This window comes from Desmodus rotundus, chromosome 12 (genome assembly GCF_022682495.2).
Source record: "Desmodus rotundus isolate HL8 chromosome 12, HLdesRot8A.1, whole genome shotgun sequence".
Classification (NCBI taxonomy): domain Eukaryota; kingdom Metazoa; phylum Chordata; class Mammalia; order Chiroptera; family Phyllostomidae; genus Desmodus; species Desmodus rotundus.
The window spans coordinates 80,058,812-80,078,406 of NC_071398.1; the positions used below are offsets into that span (position 1 = coordinate 80,058,812).

Here is a 19,595-nt window from a genome sequence, read left to right on the forward strand (position 1 = left end):
TCCTCACACAATCAAAAGGACAATAACAAATTTAAAAACAAGAAGCAAACAGAACTTCCAGAAAATTGAACTGTATGGAAGTCTGACAACCTAGGAGTTAAAGAAGAAACATTCATCCAGACTGGTAGGAGGGGTGGAGACAGGCAACCAGGGCAGAGAGCACTCACAGCAAGGGGGCAACTGGAGGATCAGTGCAGGCAAGGCAGTGGCTGGCAGAGCCGGCAGTTCCACATTTGCATGTGAGTAAACCAGGAGGAATGACTGGGGAGCAAGACAGACCACTCAACCCAGGGTTCTAGCAAGGGGAAATAAAGCATTAAAACCTCTGACTGCAAAACCTGTGGGTGTTGTGGCAGCAGGAGAAACTCTCAGCCTCACAGGAGAGTTTGCTGAAGAGACCCACAGGGCCCTAGAATGTACACAAACCCACCCACTGGGGAATAAGCACCAGAAGGGCCCATTTTGCTTGTGGGTAGTGGGGAAAGTGACTGAAAGCCAGCCAAGAACCAAGCAAGTGGCATTGTTCCCTCTCTGACCCCTACGGGTGTGCTGAGACAAAAAAAAAAAAAAGCCCAAATGAAGGAACTGATCAAAAGTCCAGAAAAAATACAACTAAGTGATGAAGAGCTACCCAACCTAACAGATGTAGAATTCAAAACACTGGTAATCAGGATGCTCACAGAAATGGTTGAGTATGGTCACAAAATAGAGGAAAAAGTAAAGGCTATGCAAAGTGCAATAAAGGAAAATGTACAGGGAATCAACAGTGATGGGAAGGAAACCAGGACTCAAATCAATGGTTTGGAGCAGAAGGAAGAAATAAACATTCAACCAGAACAGAATAAAGAAACAAAAATTCAAAAAAAAAATGAGGAGAGGCTTAGGAACCTCCAGGACAACTTTAAATGTTCCAATATCTGAATTATAGGGGTACCAGAAGGAGAAGAGGAAGAGCCAGAAATTGAAAACTTATTTGAGAGCATAATGAAGGAGAACTTCCCCAATCTGGCAAAGAAAACAGACTTCCAGGAAGTCCACGAAGCTCACGGAGTCCCCAACAAGTGCAGCCCAAGGCAGTACACACCAAGGCACATCATAATCACATTACCCAAGGTTAAAAGACAAGGAGAGAATCTTAAAAGCAGCAAGAGAAAAGGAGACAGATACCTACAAAGGAGTTCCCATAAGACTATCAGCTGATTTCTCAAAAGAAATCCTTCAGTCAAGAAAAGGCTGGAAAGAAGTATTCAAAGCCATGAAAGGCAAGGATCTACAACCAAGATGACTCTATCCAGCAAAGCTATCATTTAGAATGGGAGGGCAGGTGAAGTGCTTCCCAGATAAGGTCAAGTTAAAGGAGTTCATCATCACCAAGCCCTTATGTGAAATGTTAAAGGGACTTATCTAAGAAAAAGAAGATTAAAAATATGAACAGTATAATGACAACAAACTCACAACTATCAATAACTGAATGTAAAACAAAAACAAACTAAAGAAACAACTAGAACAGGAACAGAATCACAGAAATGGAGATCACGTGGAGGGTTATCAGTGGGGAGAGGCTGAGGGGAGAATGAGGGAAAAGGTCAGGGAATAAGATGCATAAATGGTAGGTACAAACTAGACAGGGGGAGGTTAAGAATAGCATGGGAAATGGAGAAGCCAAAGAACTTACATGTACGACCCATGGACATGAACTAAGGGGGGTGGAATGCTGGTGGGAGAAGTGGTGGAGGGCAGAGGAGAATAAAGGGGGGAAATGGGACAACTGTAATAACATAATCAATAAAATATATTTTAAAAAAAAGAAAACCAAGGAGAAAGAGTGTCACAAAATGCAACAGAGGGAATGGGCTATGGTGTCAGAGGCTACAGAAGTTAAAAAGATCATTTACATTCCAATTTGTATACTTTGTAAAATCCTCATTTAATTATTCACTAACTAGCACACTCTCATTGAGGCCTCTTATATGTCAGCGATTGTGCTAGGCTCTGGAAATACAAAGATGAGAAAGACAAAACTCCTTCCCTTACTGAGCTCTTTATGTAACTGACTTGGTTTTAAGGCCCTTGAATATTTTTTTAAAATGTGGTAGTACCAAGGAGCCTGGACAGTATACTTCATTTGTTTATTTTTTAAAAAATTATTTACTTATTGATTTTAGAGAGTGAGGGGAAAGTGGGTGGGGGGTATATATATTCATTGGTTGATTGTGGTATGTGCCCTGACTGGGAATCAAGCCGCAACCTTGGCACATCAGGTAACACTCCAACCAACTGAGCTACCTGGCCAGGTATATATTGCATTTAAATTGAAGATATCTGAGGGGGAAGGCTCATCATCACCTCTCTTGCTAATGATTAAGCACTAGCCTTATATACAAGGCACAGTACAGGATACACAGGGATAAATTAGGATTCTAAGTTAAAGAACTTAGAACCTAATAGCAGGAAGTTTAACAAGTATAAAAATACCTACAATATAAAGCAGAACATTACAAGTATATTGAGAGAAACCAGAGTATCTTGAAGTTGAAGTTTCAGAAAAGGTTGAGATTATATGCAACTAAAGTGAGAGAAAACTTTCTAAAGTTGCAATTGTCTTCAAAAGCATTTTAATAGGGAGTCATACAAAGAGAAGATATGTCAGAAGGAATAATGAACAAGACCTCCTTTTTGAAAAAAATGTTATTTTCCCATAAGATTTTGAGGTTCTCAAACATGTGATCACTAGAAGGGCAATTTGTATGAAACGTACACTTTTGGTTAAATAAGTTATGAGGGATGGAGGAGGGAACCATATTCTGTAAGAAGTTAGGTACAGACTTTCCTTTGGTTTCCTAACAGGTGGTTGTCAATGCATCATCAAGATTAACACACAGTTATGACCTCAAGACTTACCTCACCAATGCCCGCAATTCAACTGTGTTTAAGTTCTTCATCATCACTGGCAGAAATGGTGTCAATCTTAAAGGTCAGGAATCTCTTCATAGGTGTGAGTGATTGTTCCCAATTCATTTACTCCTTTGGACTAGCAATACAAATTTCCTTTTATTTCAAAATTGACTCCACCTTAACAAATGAATCAGTTGGGAAGTATGAGAACTCAGAAATTATGACTGGATTAAGGATTTGAAACAGGCTCAACCTAGTCCCTATTGTCTTTCTAGGTATATAACCCTGCCTTAGAACAGGGGGTAGCCTAGATCAGAGATTTCCAAACATGGCTGATTTTCTGTTGGGTTTTTTTTTTAAGGTGTTATTTATTTATTTATTTTTTTTTGAGAGAGGGGAAGGGAGGGAGAAAGAGAGGAAGAGAAACATTGATGTGTGAGAGATACATTGATCAGTTTCCTTTCCCACATCCCCTACTGGGGACCTGGCTCTCAACCCAGACATGTGCTCTGACTGGGTATCGAACTCGAATGGGCAACATTTTCAGTTCACGGGGCCAGCACTCAATCCACTGAGCCACATCAGCCAGGGCGAAACATGGCTGGTCAAGGAAATTCTTTTTTTAAGAAAAGAATCTCTTAAAAATACAGATTCTTGCCCTGGCCAGTTTGGATCAGTTGGTTAGAGCGTCATCTTGTAACTGAAAGATTGCAGGTTCGATTCCCAGGACAGGACACATACCTACATTGGGGTTCCATTCCCAGTCTGGGTACGTATGGAAGGCAACTAATCAATGCTTCTCTCTCACATCAATGTTTCTCTCCTTTCCTCTCTCTCTGAAAGCAATGAAAAAATGTCCTCAGGTGAGGTAAAAAGAAAAACAAAACAAAACAATACAACAGAACCTTGGGCTCCATCCAAATTGGGCTCCATCCAGAAATATAATAAATTTGGGATAGGGCCTAAGATACAATTCTTTTAAAGCTTCCCCAGACTTAAGAATTGTTGGACTAGGTGACATTGGAAATGTTATTTGCTCAGCAAATTTACCTAGTATGCCTTTTTCTTTTTTGGGTTTTGTATTGCATTATGATGTACAGTCAAAAAAAAAATAGGTGGAGTAAAGAAAACTAAAATACTAGAAGCTCCTAATCAATTCCAGCTATGTTAGGAATTTTTATATATTTTATCTAACTTAACAATCTTGCTATGTAGTAATTATCATTATTTTAAAGATGAGAACACTGAGTCTAAGAGCAAGTAACTTAAACAAGGTGATATGGACAAATGTCTAGGAAAATATAATCTTCCAAAACTGAATGAAGAAGAAGCAGAAAGCCCAAACAGACCTATAACAGCTGTTGAAATTGAAGCAGTAATCAAAGAACTCCTAGCACACAAAAGCCCTGGACCAGATGGTTTCACAGGAGAATTTTACAAAACATTTGAGGAAGAGCTAACTCCTATCCTTCTCAGACTATTCCAAAAAATACAAGAAGACGGAAGACTCCCAAAATCTTTTTAGGAGGTCAGCATCATCTGAACCCCAAAACCAGATGAAGATACAACAAAGAAAAAAAACTACAGGCCAATATCGCTGATGAACATAGATGCTAAAATTCTCAACATGATATTGACAAACAGCATCCAGCAACACATTAAAAAGATCATACACCATGATCAAGTGGAATTCATCCCAGGGATGCAAGGATGGTACAATATATACAAATCAATAAACAATAATACATCACATAAACAAAAGGAAAGACAAAAATCACATGATCATTATCAATAGATATGGAAAAGACATTTGATAAAGTACAGCACCCATTTATGATAAAAACACTCAGCAAAGTGGGAGTAGAGGGAGCATACCTCAACATAATAAAGCCCATACATGAGAAACCTACAGCCAACATCATACTCAATGAGCAAAAACTAAAAGCTTTCCCACTAAGATCAGGAACAAGACAAGGGTGTCCACTTTCACCACTTCTATTGGACATAATATTGGAAGTCATAGCCACAGCAATCAGACAAGAAAAATAAATAAAAGGCATCCAAATTGGAAAGCAGGAAACAAAACTGTGATTGTTTGCAGACGACATGATAGTACAAAGAAAACCCTAGACACTCTACCAAAAAACTGCTGGACCTAATAAGTGAATTTGGCAAAGCAGTGGGATACAAAGTCACTATTCAGAAATCTAAGGCATCTTTGTACACCAACAACGTGTACATCAGAAATCTAAGCCATTTTTGTACACCAACAACGTGAAATATCAGAAACAGCAATCAGGAAAAAAATCCCATTTGCTGTAGCAACAAGAAAAATAAAGTACATAGGAATAAACCTAACCAAGGAGGTAAAAGACCTGTACTGAGAAAACTATACAATGCTGAAGAAAGAAATTAAAGAAGACACAAATAAATGAAAGCATACACTGTGTTTATGGATTGAAAGAATTAATATATCAAAATGTCTGTACTACCCAAAGCAATTTATAGATTCAACACAACCCCTATTAAAATACCAATGACATATTTCACAGATACAGAACAAACATTTCAAAAATTTATATGGAACCATAAATAACCCTGAATAGGTGCAACAATTTAGAGAAAGAAGAACAAAGTAGGAGAGATAACAATACCTGATGTAAAACTATATTACAAGGCCACTGTAATCAAAACAGTCTGGTACTGGCATAAGAACAGACACATAGATCAATGGAACAGAACAGAAAGCCCAGAAATAAACCCAATTCTCTATGGTCAATTAATATTTAACAAAGGGGGCAGAAGCATAAAATGGAGTAAAAATAGCCTCTTCAACAAATAGTGTTGAGAGATCTGGACAGCTACATGAAAAAAAAATGAACCTCGACCACCAATTTACACCATACACAAAAATAAACTCAAGAAGGATAAAAGACTTAAATATAAGTTGCAACACCATTAAAGTCTTATAGGAGAACATAGGCAGGAAACTCTCAGATATTCCACACAGCAATATTTTCACCAACATATCCCCTAGAGCTAGGGACATAAAGGAAAGAATAAACAAATGGGACCTCATCAAAATAAAAAGCTTCTTCACAGCTAAAGAAAACATCAGCAAAATGAAAAGGGAACTAACCGTATGGGAAAACATATTTGCCAATGATACTTCAGACAAGGGTTTGATCTCCAAAATATATAAAGAATTCACATGACTCCACTCCAGGAAGACAAACAATCCAATTTAAAAAATCAGCAAAGGACCTGAACAGACACTTCTTCAAGGAGGACATACAGAGGGCCCAGAGGCATATGAAAGGATGTTTGGCATCACTACCCATCAGAAATATGCAAATTAAAACCACAATGAGATACCATTTCACACCGGTCAGAATGGCCATCATAAACAAATCAACAAACAACAAGTGGTGGAGAGGTTGTGAAGAAAAGGGAACCGTAGTGCACTGTTGGTGGGAATGCAGACTGGTGCAGCCACTGTGGAAAACACTATGGAATTTCCTTAAAAAACTGAAAATGGAACTGCCGTTTGACCCAGCAATTCCACTGCTGGGATTATACCCTAAAAATCCTGAAACACCAGTTCAAAAGAACCTATGTACCCCAATGTTCATAGCAGCACAATTTACAATAGCCAAGTGCTGGAAGCAACCTAAGTGCCCATCAGTAAATGAGTGGGTAAAAAAACCTGATACATTTACACAATGGAATTCTATGCAGCAGAAAGAAAAACGGAGCTCCTATCCTTCGTGACAGCATGGATGGAACTGGAGAGCATTATGCTAAGTGAAATAAGCCAGGCAGTGAAAGAGAAATACCATATGATCTCACCTATAAGTGGAACCTAATCAACAAAACAAACAAGGAAGCAAGCAAAATATAAGCAAAGACATTTAAATAAAGAACAAACTGACAGTTACCAGAGGGAAAGGGGGAGGGGGATAACAGGGGAGAGAAGAGGAAGGGGTGTCAAAGATCATGTATAAAGGACTCATGGACAAAGGTGGGTAGGATTGAGGGTGGGGTGGAGGAGAGTGGTAGGGGGGAAATGGAGACAATTGTGCCTTAACAACAATTTTAAAAAAAGAACAGTATAGGAAATGGAGTAGCCAAAGAACTTTTATGCATGACCCATAGACATGAACTAAATGGGGGGATTGCCAGAGGAATAGGGTGTACCAGGTGGAGGGAGGAAGAGGGGAAAAAATCAAACAACTCTAATACCATAATCAATAAAATATATTTTTTACAAAACTGAGATACCACCTCAACAAGTATTAGAGAGGTTGTGGAGAAAAAGGAACCCTTATTCACTGATGGTGGGAATGTAAACTGATACAGCCACCATGGAAAACAGTATCACAGTTCCTCAAAAAATTATGAATAAACCACATGACCCAGCAATCCCTCTTCTGGCTGTCTATCTTAAAAACCTGAAAACATTTATTCATAAAGATATATGCACCCCTATGTTTGTTGCAGCATTACTCACAGTGACCAAAGCATGGAGACAACCAAAGCATCCTTCGGTAGAGGATTGTATGACGTAGATACAATACATATACAGTATACTATGGAACACTACTCAGCCATAAGAAAAGATGAAATACTGCGATTTGTGACAACATGGACAGACCTTGAGAATATTACGCTAAGCAAAATAAGTCAGTCAGAAAACTAAGAACCATATTATTTCAGTCATGTGTGGGAAATAAAACTGAAACTCGTGGACACAGCAATGTGGTGGTTGCCAGAAAGAAGGGGGTGGGAAGGGTAGTAAAGGGTAAAGGGGGCCAAATAAATGGTGATGGGAGATGATTTGACTTTGGGTGGTGGGCACACAATGCAATATACAGATCATGTATCATAGGAATGTGAACTTGAAACTTATATGATCCTATTAATCAATGTCTCTCCAAATAAGTTTAATTAAAATAAATAAAAATTTAAAAATAGAAAAAAATAGACTCAGAAAAAACATTTAAAAAAAGAAAAGAAGCCCTGACTGGCATGGGTTGGGCATCATCTTGCAAAGACAAATGTCACTGGTTCAATTCTCAGTCAGGCCTTGTGTTGCGGGCCAGCTCCCTGGTTGGGGGCATACAAGAGGCAACTGGTGTTTCTCTTGCACATTGAAGTTTCTCTCCCTCTCTTTCTCCCACCCTTCCCCTCTCTCTAAAAATAGAGAAATAAAATCTTAAAAAAAAATTCTGCCCTGGCTGGTGTGGCTCAGTGGAATGAGTGCCGGCCTGTGAACTGAAGAGTTGCCAGTTCAATTCCTGGTCAGGGCACACGCCCAGGTTGCAGGCTAGGTCCCCAGCTGGGGGCCTGCAAGAGGCAACCAATGATGTTTCTCTCCCTTTCTTTCTCCCTCCCTTCTCCTCTCTCTGAAAATAAATAAATAAAATCTTTTTTTTTAATCTCTTAAAAAAAAAAAGAGAAGAAAAAGAAACTGTGCAGGGGATAAATCTTAACAGGACACCAGTTCCTGTTTAGCTAGAATGCCATCCATTGCAACTGACTCAGTCATAGCGCCAGTCTATTTCTTTCCTTTCTTTTGAGAATTTTTATAGGAGTTAATTTGAACCAAACTGAGGACATATGCCAAGGAGCAATATCTCGAATGCTTCCAGTCTATTTCTTGCTGGCTATGTGACCCCTGTTTAAGGCATCACCTGTAATGAAGTTTTAGAGATCTTCGACTTGAGTCATATTTATATGGTTTTGAAAAACAAACCTAGACTTAAAAAAGCTCCTTCCCAGCTGCAGTGCTGTATTTCTAATAGTGTCCAATGTCCCTGTAATCTCTCTCCCACTGATAAATTCCAAAAACTTTGAAAGGGACACCATCTCTCATATTGATAATGGAAGCCCACTATAGTCGTTCACAAGCTAGCAAAGGCAAGGGTCTTCCACTACTACTCTTTCACCTTCGTTGTAGCAGAACTCAGCAAAGCTGGCAAGCAGACAGCTGTAGCAACAGCAAGTCAAGCACGGCGACTCCCTTTTTTGGCGGGCAGGGATACCAAACTGCATCCATACAATGGCCTCTCCTTTTACAAATTCTTTAGTGATAAAACTGTTTACCTCTTTTCTGCTATTAGGATCCTGCACCCCAAGTCAGGCAGTGGCCATTACAACAGTACTTCTTCCAGAGACCCTCATACTGTGCCATGTACAGTTCAGTAACAGTTTGCTGGACATTCCAGCAAGTAAAGTCTTTCACATCCATTCTGACTTCAGCGTGGAGAAAGGTGGGTTCCACCAACTGAATGTGGTTTCCCTCTTGTTTTGATATTTGTGCTCTATAACTGTGGACTCTTTCTCAATCAACACTTTTGTTCAATCCATTCAAACTTGTTAAACATGCCTCCATAACACCTTTTTATTGTTTACAACACAATAGAAAATGCTTTTCTGTTATAATTTTCTATTTTCTTTGTTAGTCTCTGTCGTCTCTGTGAGGGCTTGCCTTATGTCTCATTCATTTTATAGCCCGAGCAAGTAGCAGTGTTTGTTGAACTGAAAGCTATTCCAAGCAGAATAGCATTAACAAGCAGGCAGTGGAAACAGGCATGACGTTGGGATGACATTATATAAATCAACTACCTAAAATGGAAGATGCATGTCAAATGTAAATAGGATAGTGCTACCTCATGAGAGTTTCTACTCCGAGGCCAGGCAGCGTGAACGGTATGGGGAATGATTAAGCACTGAAGGAAGGTTCACTCAGCAAACTGTTGAGCACCGAATACAATGCCTGGTACCCAGACAGGCACCAGAGGTACAAAGAGGAGTGAGACAAGTCTCTTAAATTTTAACTCTTATAAAAACAAACTAAGCAAACAACTAAAACAGGAACAGAACCACAGAAATGGATATCACATGGAGGGTTATCAGTGGGGGAGGGGCGGGGAAAGGTACAGAGAATAAGTAGCATAAATGGTAGGTAGAAGATAGGCAGAGGGAGGTTAAGAATAGTATAGGAAATGTAGAAGCCAAAGAACTTACATGTGCGACCCATGGACATGAACTAAAGGGGGGGAATGTGGGTGGGAGGAGGTGTGCAGGGCAGAGGGGAATAAAGGGGGAAAATGGGACAACTGTAATAGCATGATCAATAAAATATATTTTTAAAAAATTAAAATAAAAAATTTTTTAACTCTTACTGGTACTGCACAGGGTGATTAGTTATAAAGATACCCGTGGGATCCCAGAAAGGCGGTGTGTGTACATTCAACATGGGCGTTAAAGTAAGGTTTCACAGAGTAAATAACCTTTTAGAAGATGGCTAGGAGTGAGCTAGATGTGAAGAAAAAACGACATTTCAGACAATATACAGCCCCGCAGAAGTTTACAAAAATATGATGAAAGCAGTTTTAAAGTATCTACTGGAAGTACATAGAATGGACAAGAATGAATGAATAATGGGAGGCAAGGAGAGTAGTAAATGGGGCCGTTGCAATACTCCAAGCATGAAGTGATAAGGGTCTAGACTAGAGTAACAGAAATACTAACAGGGCAGACAGATGTCAGAGGCATTTCGAAGGATGAGTTAGCAAGATTTGGAGAATGATTGGTTTTAAGAGTGATGTAAAAGATGTCAAAAGACATCTGATGTTCGAGCACTGTGGAGAGAAATAAGGCCATCAAGTGGTTGTTTGACAGAGAAGTGATTCAGCCATGCTCATAGCTTGCCTTTTACAAACCCTTTCTGATCTTACCAACTGACTACTTCACTCTATATCCCCGTAATTTGTTTGCACTGTATTATGTAATACTCCCTGACGTGTCCATATACCAATACTGGCATTCTTAAGCAACAAGTTCAATTGTAGGTTCCCTGGGACTGTTTTGTTTTGGTGGCCCACACCATTTTTACTTCCTATCCCTAATTCAGTTGGCTCAATAAAGCCTCTGAACATTCCTGCTCAGTTTTTCCTCTTTTCTTCAGGGGCTTATGTCTGCCTAATCAAGGTTCAACCCCAGTCAGAGGAGCTGCTCCAGGCCCTTAGCATGGCTGACACCTCAGTCTACGCGTGGGCCACACTGGTGGGTGAGCAGAGCAAGAATGGAATGCAAAGAACCCTCATTCCTTTCATCCCAGCCTTTTACATCAACCAGTCAGAATTGGTCCTCAGCCACAAACAAGACATCGGGGAGATAAGAGTACTGGGAGTGGACAGAGTTCTTGAGAAGCTAGAGGTATGTTGAGAACTGAACCAAAACAGAACAGTTTTGAAAAAGAGATTTTTGATTCCCAGTCTAAAGGTAAAGAGAGTTTCTCAATAATTTGATAAAATTCACCTATGAGATTCTTAAACAGAATGAAGAAAATGTGTCCCTTTCACAATGTCAGAGGGATTCCCAGAGCCCAAAATCTAGGTTATTAGCTGAAGATAACACCAATGCTATCTTAAAACAATCGTTAGAATTCTAGTTTAAAACTTTTTTGAAGCCTATTTTATTCTCAGAGATCACTTTTTCCCCTTATCATTCAACACATCTAAGTGTGAAAAAATAAATGGCTTATTGTCAGTTAGCTAGAACTAGAAATCCAGGTGTGTTACTGTGTCTGTTTAAGATTGGAATGTCTGATACAAACTGACTTTTCTTTCAAGCAAGTGCTGTTTTATCTTTTCTCAAGGTCTTCCCCAGCTCCCCAGTTCTAGTGGTCCCTGGCCATAGTCACTCTTCTCTCACACCTGGCCTCGCTATCTATTCTGTGAGAGTGGTCAACTTCACTTCCCTTCAGCAGATGACATCACCTGTTTTCATCAATATTTCCTGTGTGCTCACCAGTCAAAGTGAGGCTGTGCTAGTGAAAGCTATTAAGGAGAAGTCTGGTGCAGGTGAGCATTGGGGGCTCCTATTTTCAATCTAGAGGAGGAACGAGACAAATAACGAGACAATGCATTCAATTAGTTAATGGAAAACATTCAACCACTTGACCAAAAGTATTCAAAAGTATCTGAGGCATGGATCAATTTTCCAAGCCCACTCAAAACACAATCTTCAGATAGCTTTTTTTATCACTAGTTATATGTGATACTTAACATATACTTAAGAATAGCCCTGACTGATGGGGCTCAGTGGATTGAGTGCTGGCCTGCGAATCAAAAGGTCACCGGTTTGATTCCCAGTCTGGGGCACATGCCTGGGTTGCAGCCCAGGTCCCCAGTTGGGGGCTCACAAGAGGCAACCACACACTGATGTTCCCCTCCAAAACTAAATAAAATCTTTTTTAAAAATTCACATCAGTTTAACAAGAGTCTTGTCAGCTTCGTACATGTACTACTTTCCCTGTTTTAAACCTCTTGATGTTTCATTTTCTTCAAAAGTATTTAGCAGGTCTTTTTGCATCAAGCAAAGGGCAAATGGCAATTCTAGAAACACTTAGCTTCCCCAAATCCTGATTCTAGCCTTACCCACTTTAGAAATGATGCCAAGTTTGGGTGGGATAAGAACAGTTATAGAAAGAGATCTTAAAAAAGCCAGAGTCTCTGGCCGGGTTACTCAGTTGGTTAGAGCATCATCCCAATACACCAAAGTTATGGGTTTGACCCCTGGTTAGGACACATACAAGAAGCAACCAATGGCTGGTGTGGCTAGTGAATTGAGTGCCCACCTGCAAACCAAAAGGTTGCCAGTTTGATTCCGTGTCAGGGCACATGCCTGAGTTGCTGGCCAGGTCCCCAGATGGGGGCAAGCAAGTCAACCAATTGATGTTTTTCTCCCTCTCTCCCTCCCTTCTCCTCTCTCTGAAAATAAATATTTTTTTGTTAAAAGCAACCAATGAATACAATAAATACAATAAAGTGGAACCTCTCTCTATAAAAATCAATAAATTTAAAAAAATTGTTTAAGGCCACAGAACCATTCTCATTATATTTATCACTTCCACTTGCCCACCCCTCAAAGGAAACAACAGTACTTAATTACTAGGAGTGAATTAGGCTGAACCCTAGTACGTTGTTTACATGAGCACTTGATATGTACTGGTCAGCAAATATCCTAAGCATGTTTATATGCATTTTAATTCTTGTAACTCAAAAGGGTAGATGTAGTTTGCTCTTTAGAGTTGAAGAGTTGAGGTGTTCAAGGCCCCCCACTAGAAGGTTCAATCTGTGCTGTATTTGAGCAGTTTTTAAGTCGAGTTGATTCTAATAAACTCATTAGGAATACAGGCAACAAATCACAGCAGTCATCAACGGTATGTGAGTCTGTCACCAATGGAATCCAGATATTTTCATGTTCCAATTATCACATCTCAAAATATTTTTCAAAATTGCAATTATCAGACCTAAAGCTAGACTTTTGTTACTAAATAACATACATTACTGTATCACGAATTAGGGCCTTTAACATTTTGCTGTGTAACTATCACAAATTAGGTTTTTTCTATTTTGATTAACTTTTGATATAATTGGTTTCCTTTATTTCTAATATATTTTGCACTTAAAAATATTAAAAGATGTATAGATTTCACCAGCCAGCCAGCTATCCATGGCAAAGAAAAAAAAAATTGTTAAGAATTTCTGCTCTTCTCGGAGATGAGGGATCAGTGGGAACGGTACAACCATGGTGGGTAGGAGTGGTTAGATACAAATATCTGATCCAACCTTCGGCTCATCGACACAAGCATGTGAGAGCCTACTAGCGTACGCCAGCACGGTTCCCACTGCAGAATCCTAGGAACACAAGGCCCAGCTGGGGAAACAGTAGTTAGTTCAGTATACACCTAACAGTGGGATGCTACAAAATACACCCCGTTTTATTTGGACTTTCAACAGTGGGACCTGATCAGGGATTAGTATCTCTTTAGTATATGCACTTCAAGTAACCTTATTCTTCAGAGTAAAGCAGTTTGTCAACTGTGTGAAGCTGTGAGGCAGTTGTCAAGAGTAAAGTGAGACGTTTAAAACCAACTAGAAGACCACAGATAGAGGGCCTGTACTAGAGACGCAGAATAGGAACTAGGTATGAGGGCCTGGTCACAATTTCTAGTGGACGAACTGAAGTTCAGGGAGTTTAGTGGCAGAAAGGAGTTCTAGACACTAAAAAATTGAAATAACCAAAGGCAGATACCAAATATACTTCAGAAAGGAGTCTAAAGTTTTATTAAGGTCAAGGTTATCTACATATCAAAATGTTCCCTAGAAACATCATGAGTAAAAACGGTTAAGAAGCCCTTGGATTTAAGAGGTCATTAGGGATCCAAAAGAAATGTTTCATTTTACAGGGATTAGAATTAGACATCGTTATCACCAGATTGCCACTGATGTACAGAAGCGAAGTTATGTCACTTGGAGCTCAAGTGCACAGGAAATGTTAACAGCCATTTTCAGATGGCAGGGGTTTTAAACACTCTTACAAGCTGAGAACTAAGAGGCTCAAGAATTGGAGTTTATTGCTTTGGAAATAGGAAAAAGCCAAAAAGTTGGAGCCAAGTGTAATTTACCTCTTTACTCCAGTAAGAAGCTAAACGACTTCCCAGAGCAGCAATTTTCAACCTTTTTCATCTCATGGTACACATAATTAATAAAAATTTTGTGGCACACAAAAAAATATTCAGGGTCCGGCACAAGTAACACCTGTGTGACTGTGGTTGGTAGGGTGATAATATGGATGTAATAATGGTTTTAATTTGAACATTTCACCTAAAATGTCGTATCGTGTGCTAGAGGGTGATATTGTTAGAATTACATGCTTATGATTTTGTACTAAAAAAGGAGCATTATTTGTGCTGGACCGGTTTCTTCTTTTTTCTTGCCTATCTGACAAAAAAAAGGTGTAATTTTGATTCATTCACACCAGACAGCTATTGTGCTGGCTGTTGTCATTTTTTTAAAATGACAGTCTAAAGGAAAAAAGGTCAGTGGCCCTGTCTAAGCAGTCAAGTATTGCATGGTTTAAAAGTTCTTGCAGCCAGTTGAAAATCAATGTTCTAGAGGGCTGGATGTTGAGTGCTTCTGCTAGATACGTTTACGATGACAAGGTTTTAAATGCAGCATCTTCCCTGATGTGTTATGAAATAGCCATCTTCTTTTGTTCTGGCCAATGCATAGATCAATGTGAAGATTCAGGTGTCCTCCAGAAGTTCATGGGTTCTTACCAGATCCTCTTGACCCTCTTTGCAGTGTTGGCATCAACAGCTTTCATCTTTTTAGGTAATGGACTTTTGACTTGGAAAATGCCTTTATATTTCACAAACTAAATAAGGACGAGAATTAGTTGTTCATCACATCTAATTTGGGACAAGCAGTTGACACTGATTTAGCCTCTCTAACCCCAGTCACCTAGCAAAGGCCCTGCTCAAATTACAACTACCATAAAGTGGATGTGGCAAACAAGTACCATTCAGAAGTGTAAATCACTGCTAACCCCTAAGATAATGGCTAGTTTTGCTCAAATTCATAGGTTAAGGATGATGTGAGCAACACAACACACACTACTTTGTCTACACCTGCACTTTCCCCCTTCTTTTGGCCAGAAGAGTAAAGTATCTCTAAAAATAACTTAATAAAAATTTCCAAATTACTATCAAGTTACTTAATCTGAAATATTACTAAGGCCTTCTTCCAAAGACAAATCTGCTTCTTTACTGACATCTCCTTTGTTCTTATTCCAGCATACAATGCCTTCCTAAATAAGATACAGACAATTCCAGTTGTGTATGTACCAACTCTAGGAATACCAGAGTCAGGTAAAGAATCACCATCTTTATCTCTTCCAAATCTCAGATAATCCAGGTTTTATTCACCTTTCACCTATTTACCTTCTTCATTTATTTCTAGGTTCTTACACCTCCACTCGTTCTCCTCCTCCCTTCATGAGTCCACAACCCCCACCAGCCCAGAGCCGGCTACAATACTGGCTGTGGAGTATAAGGCACTAACCTCCACTTGGACAAGTCTCCTTAACTGTGGGAGACTGAAGGTTTCTAGCCCTTATCCACCAGGAACAGCCTAGCAACAACCTCTATATTCCTAAGCCTCTGAACAAGGTTTTGGACAACTGTAAATAAAGGATCCTGAGCTGTTTTGTATTAAAGTAGTGTGTTGGATTGTGTCTCAAAGATCAACTGCCAGTTCCTGTTCTTAGTTACAAGAAAACATAAAAGTGAAAGTAAGTATCTCATTTATATGGTATACCACATTTTTTCATCAACCTCTGAAGATTTACTTAATGAGCCCAGGTGGACAGAAATGTCCCAAATGGACTTTTTAAGTACTTGGCTACTTACTTGCCCTCAACGACTAGCAGTCCATTCTTCTGGTTGCCCCTGAATATTTGAGGTAAGAACTTCCTAGCAGTAAACTACAAGACAATAAGCAGGATGTATCCAAAATGTGTTTATTGGGATGGTTCCCCACTCATCTTGATTCAGGGTACTTTTAGTGCTGCTTCCTTCTGAAGGAGCATCCTGGAAGAAAAAGGTGCAAATGTTAACTGACAGCAGCCCACTTTCCTTGCCCCACCCTCACAGAACTGATGCCTCATGATCCACCCACAAGAAAGCTACACCTTTTCCTAATACCTAGCCACTTAAGGACCTTTTTGGCTACAGCTCCTATAAAGCCACTTTTTGAAATTAAGAAATATGTTGTTGGCCCTGGCCTAGTAGCTCAGTTGTGGTTAAGAGTGTCCTGATAAACCAAGGTTGCTAGTTCAATCCCCGGTCTGGACCCGTAACAATCAACCAATGAATGCATAAGTGGTTGACAAGAAATGTCAAGAGAGACAAGAAATGATTGTTTCTCTCTTTAAAAAAAAAAAGTCAGAAAAAAAAGTCATTTCTGCTAATATTTTGGGGGAAAAGACTATCAAATCCAAATCTCTTTCCAAGAGTCTGATAATTTACAGTACACATGGTCCTTCTATCACCGTAAGATTCAAAGCCCAAAATCTACTTGTTAAACCATTTACCTTCTGTCAGCCTTGCTTTTCCTCCCGTGGGCTGACAGAGGACAGTAGAGCAGCCCACACACAAAACTACCGTTTGTGCATGGCTAAAGACGGTGGTGATTTTATAGCATCCTGGAAAAATAAGTAGGGGTTATATTTCTTCCATGCCTTTCTTCACTTATACATATGCTATCATGTATTAACTGTTAAGACATGCATGCTATGTAAACTTTTGAAATTTACTATCCTATTCAAAACGTGACTACCTGGTCCTAGGTATACATTAAAGCCAACTCAGAAGCAATCTGGACAACCTGCCCCCACTTATGAATTTTTGGTTAATGTGTTACAACCATCCTAGAGTCTGAAAGGGAAAGGAGTGGAACCAACAATTACTCAGGGGTCCTCCACCTGGGAAAAAGGGATGGTTAGTACACAACACAACGACCCCCGTCTCTAGTTACAAATACTAAGCAACCAGGACAGACGCATAACACATCATCCCAGTTTCTTAACACAACGCAACGTTAGGGTTTGTACGTGGAGTTTTGATGGGAAATCACTCTGGATCACTCCTCCTAAAGTACAAAATTTTACCCATCTTCTACATTCCAATCTTAAGATATTGCGGCTGCTTCAAGGATACGGTACAGCTCACACTTTGTCCAATTCTGGACCCAGTGCTTTCTCGACTACTGCAAGCTATCTCCTCACCTGGGCATTTCACATCCATGAAGTAGGAATTGGGGCTCTGCACCAGGCGCTTCTTCTTGTGTTTCCGCTTCTCCTCTTCTGGAGAGGGATGAAGGAGATCCTTTGCGAGCTAAGAGAGGCAGACATGTAGAGATTTAGAAACCAACGACGAAAGTGGGACGATCGAAAACATGCCCCACTGCCACACACCGGGGAGAGCTCGCCCCTCGCCGCCCCTGGTGTCTGCGCAGCTGGGCCGCCATCTTATCTCCTCTCCGCTCCCGTCTATGCAGGGGGCCTCGCGGGCCTCTGCAGGCCCTGGAGTTAGTGTCCTAGGAAACGCGGAGGGCAAATGAGGGCCCTCTACCACTCGAAATCAGCGTGAGAGGAGCGTGCGGACCGAAGAGCGAGATCTCCGCCGAAACCTGCACCAAGGAACTCACAGGCATGTTGTCGTGGGGAGGTCGTCACCGCCGGAAAGGAGCGTAAACGGAAATCCTGCTCTTTATATCCGTCGTCCTGCAGGATGTGACGCCTGGGCCTTCGCCGCCATGTTGGGAAGGTCTGTCTCCCACGGTCTGTCCGCTGTGGGGCGAGGAGGGCGCTCCCATTTTCGGAAGGTCTCTAAATGATTGTTGTGACACGGATGTGGCGCCATGTTGAGAGTTAGCTTGCTATCTTAAAAAGGTTTGCGTTTGATCTGTATCGAGAGATAAATGGGCCCTGGCTGGTGGTGTTCAGTGGGTCGAGCAGCAGCCTGTGAAGGGAAGGTCGCTGAATGGAATCCCGGTCAGGGCTCAGGCCTGGGTGGCGGCCCAGGTCCGCATTTGGGGGCTCTCACATCGGTGTTTCTCTTCCTCTTTCTCCCTGCCTTCCCATCTCTCTAAAAATAAATAAAACCTTTGAAAAAATGTTAAAAAGGTAAAAAGAAAGATTAACTTTAAGAAAAAGATAAATGGACACTCTTAAAATTCCGTCCTGCACTTTGACAATTGGAGCCTAATAGGAACTTCTGAGGAAAACAGGACCTAGCCACGTCCAGACTACTTAAATTTCTTTATTATTTTTCAATTGGCTTAATTTGTTCATTTTAAATAATTAAGACATGTAAACATAAAAGTGTAGCCGGGGTTACAGTGGCTCAGTGGATGGAGTGCCAGCCTGCGAACCAAAGGGTCACGGGTTCAACTCCCAGTCAGGGCACATGCCTGGGTTACAGGCCAGGTCCCCAGTGGGGGGCCCGCGAGAGGCAACCACATATTGATGTTTCTCTCCCTCTCTTTCTCCCTCCCTTCCCCTCTCTAAAGAAAGAAATCAATAAAGTCTTTAAAAAAAACATAAAAGAGTAAAATCCTCATATTACCCCCACCCCCAACCTACTCCTATGGTGGTTGAATTTATTGTCAGTTTCCAATCTCTCCCTCTAATAATTACGGCAAACACATGGTGCTTACTAGGAGCACTGTTCATACTGCTTTACACGTGTTAATCTTCTCAATAACTCTTACCAGGTTGCTACTATTAATTTCCACATTTTACAGTTTAGGAAAGTGATGCAAAGAGAAATTGTCCAAAGTAATACCCAACTGCCTTCCAAAAAGGTTGTGTCAGTTTACATCCCTACATCCTTTCTCCACACTTTCACCAGCAATGCGTTTCCAAGATTTCTAATCTTGGCATTACTGACACTCAACACGGGAGAGGAGAACAAAGGAAAAATGAAGACTGAGGTATCATCCTCTGCAATAATAAAGGTTTAGAATGTCTGTTTGTCATAAAGGAGGGAGGAAGATGATGCAAATGGCATTTGGGGATCTGGTTAATTCCAAAGGAAAGGGATATGGCAAGGCATGTGAGTTTCAGTCAGGAATGTGCTGGTAAAAGTGTAACAACCAGTTCTGTGGAGGAAAGCCCTAATTTGTTGTCTTTGCTAATTTCAATGGTGCAAATATTCAAAATACCAGTTTGACATTAAACATGGAGTTGATCGAGATAGGTAGTCTGTTCTCATGAGCCAGTAAGACCTTGTTTCAATAGGTCAATTATAATTGAAAAATTGGGGAGTGGGGGCTGGACAGAGA

At 40.4% G+C, this 19,595-nt stretch overlaps 2 protein-coding genes across 3 annotated transcripts in view; one reads left to right on the forward strand and one right to left on the reverse strand.

Moving 5' to 3' along the window:
* The window catches only part of NUP210L (nucleoporin 210 like), a 90,637-nt gene extending 74,800 nt beyond the window's left edge, over nucleotides 1–15,837 (forward strand). The window contains exons 34-40 of the mRNA XM_024573299.4: nucleotides 2,848–2,974; nucleotides 9,018–9,167; nucleotides 10,868–11,118; nucleotides 11,561–11,765; nucleotides 14,982–15,083; nucleotides 15,545–15,619; nucleotides 15,711–15,837. Coding sequence (XP_024429067.2) covers nucleotides 2,848–2,974; nucleotides 9,018–9,167; nucleotides 10,868–11,118; nucleotides 11,561–11,765; nucleotides 14,982–15,083; nucleotides 15,545–15,619; nucleotides 15,711–15,811 — 1,011 coding nt within the window. The 3' untranslated portion in view covers nucleotides 15,812–15,837. The remainder of the gene's footprint in view (nucleotides 1–2,847; nucleotides 2,975–9,017; nucleotides 9,168–10,867; nucleotides 11,119–11,560; nucleotides 11,766–14,981; nucleotides 15,084–15,544; nucleotides 15,620–15,710) is intronic.
* Nucleotides 15,838–16,248: 411 nt separating this feature from the next.
* On the reverse strand, nucleotides 16,249–18,061 carry RPS27 (ribosomal protein S27). 2 transcript variants are annotated; one of them, XM_024573319.3, is made up of 4 exons: nucleotides 17,958–18,061; nucleotides 17,536–17,644; nucleotides 16,843–16,953; nucleotides 16,249–16,339 (listed from the first exon to the last, which is right to left on the reverse strand). In XM_024573319.3, exons 1-4 carry the CDS (start codon nucleotides 17,961–17,963, stop codon nucleotides 16,311–16,313), a joined length of 255 nt encoding a protein of 84 aa, XP_024429087.1. In that variant the 5' UTR covers nucleotides 17,964–18,061; the 3' UTR covers nucleotides 16,249–16,310. The 2 variants fall into 2 exon arrangements, with proteins under 2 accessions (XP_024429087.1, XP_024429095.1); XM_024573327.4 differs by lacking the exon at nucleotides 17,958–18,061 and adding an exon at nucleotides 17,725–17,933.
* Between the last annotated feature and the right edge of the window lie 1,534 nt (nucleotides 18,062–19,595).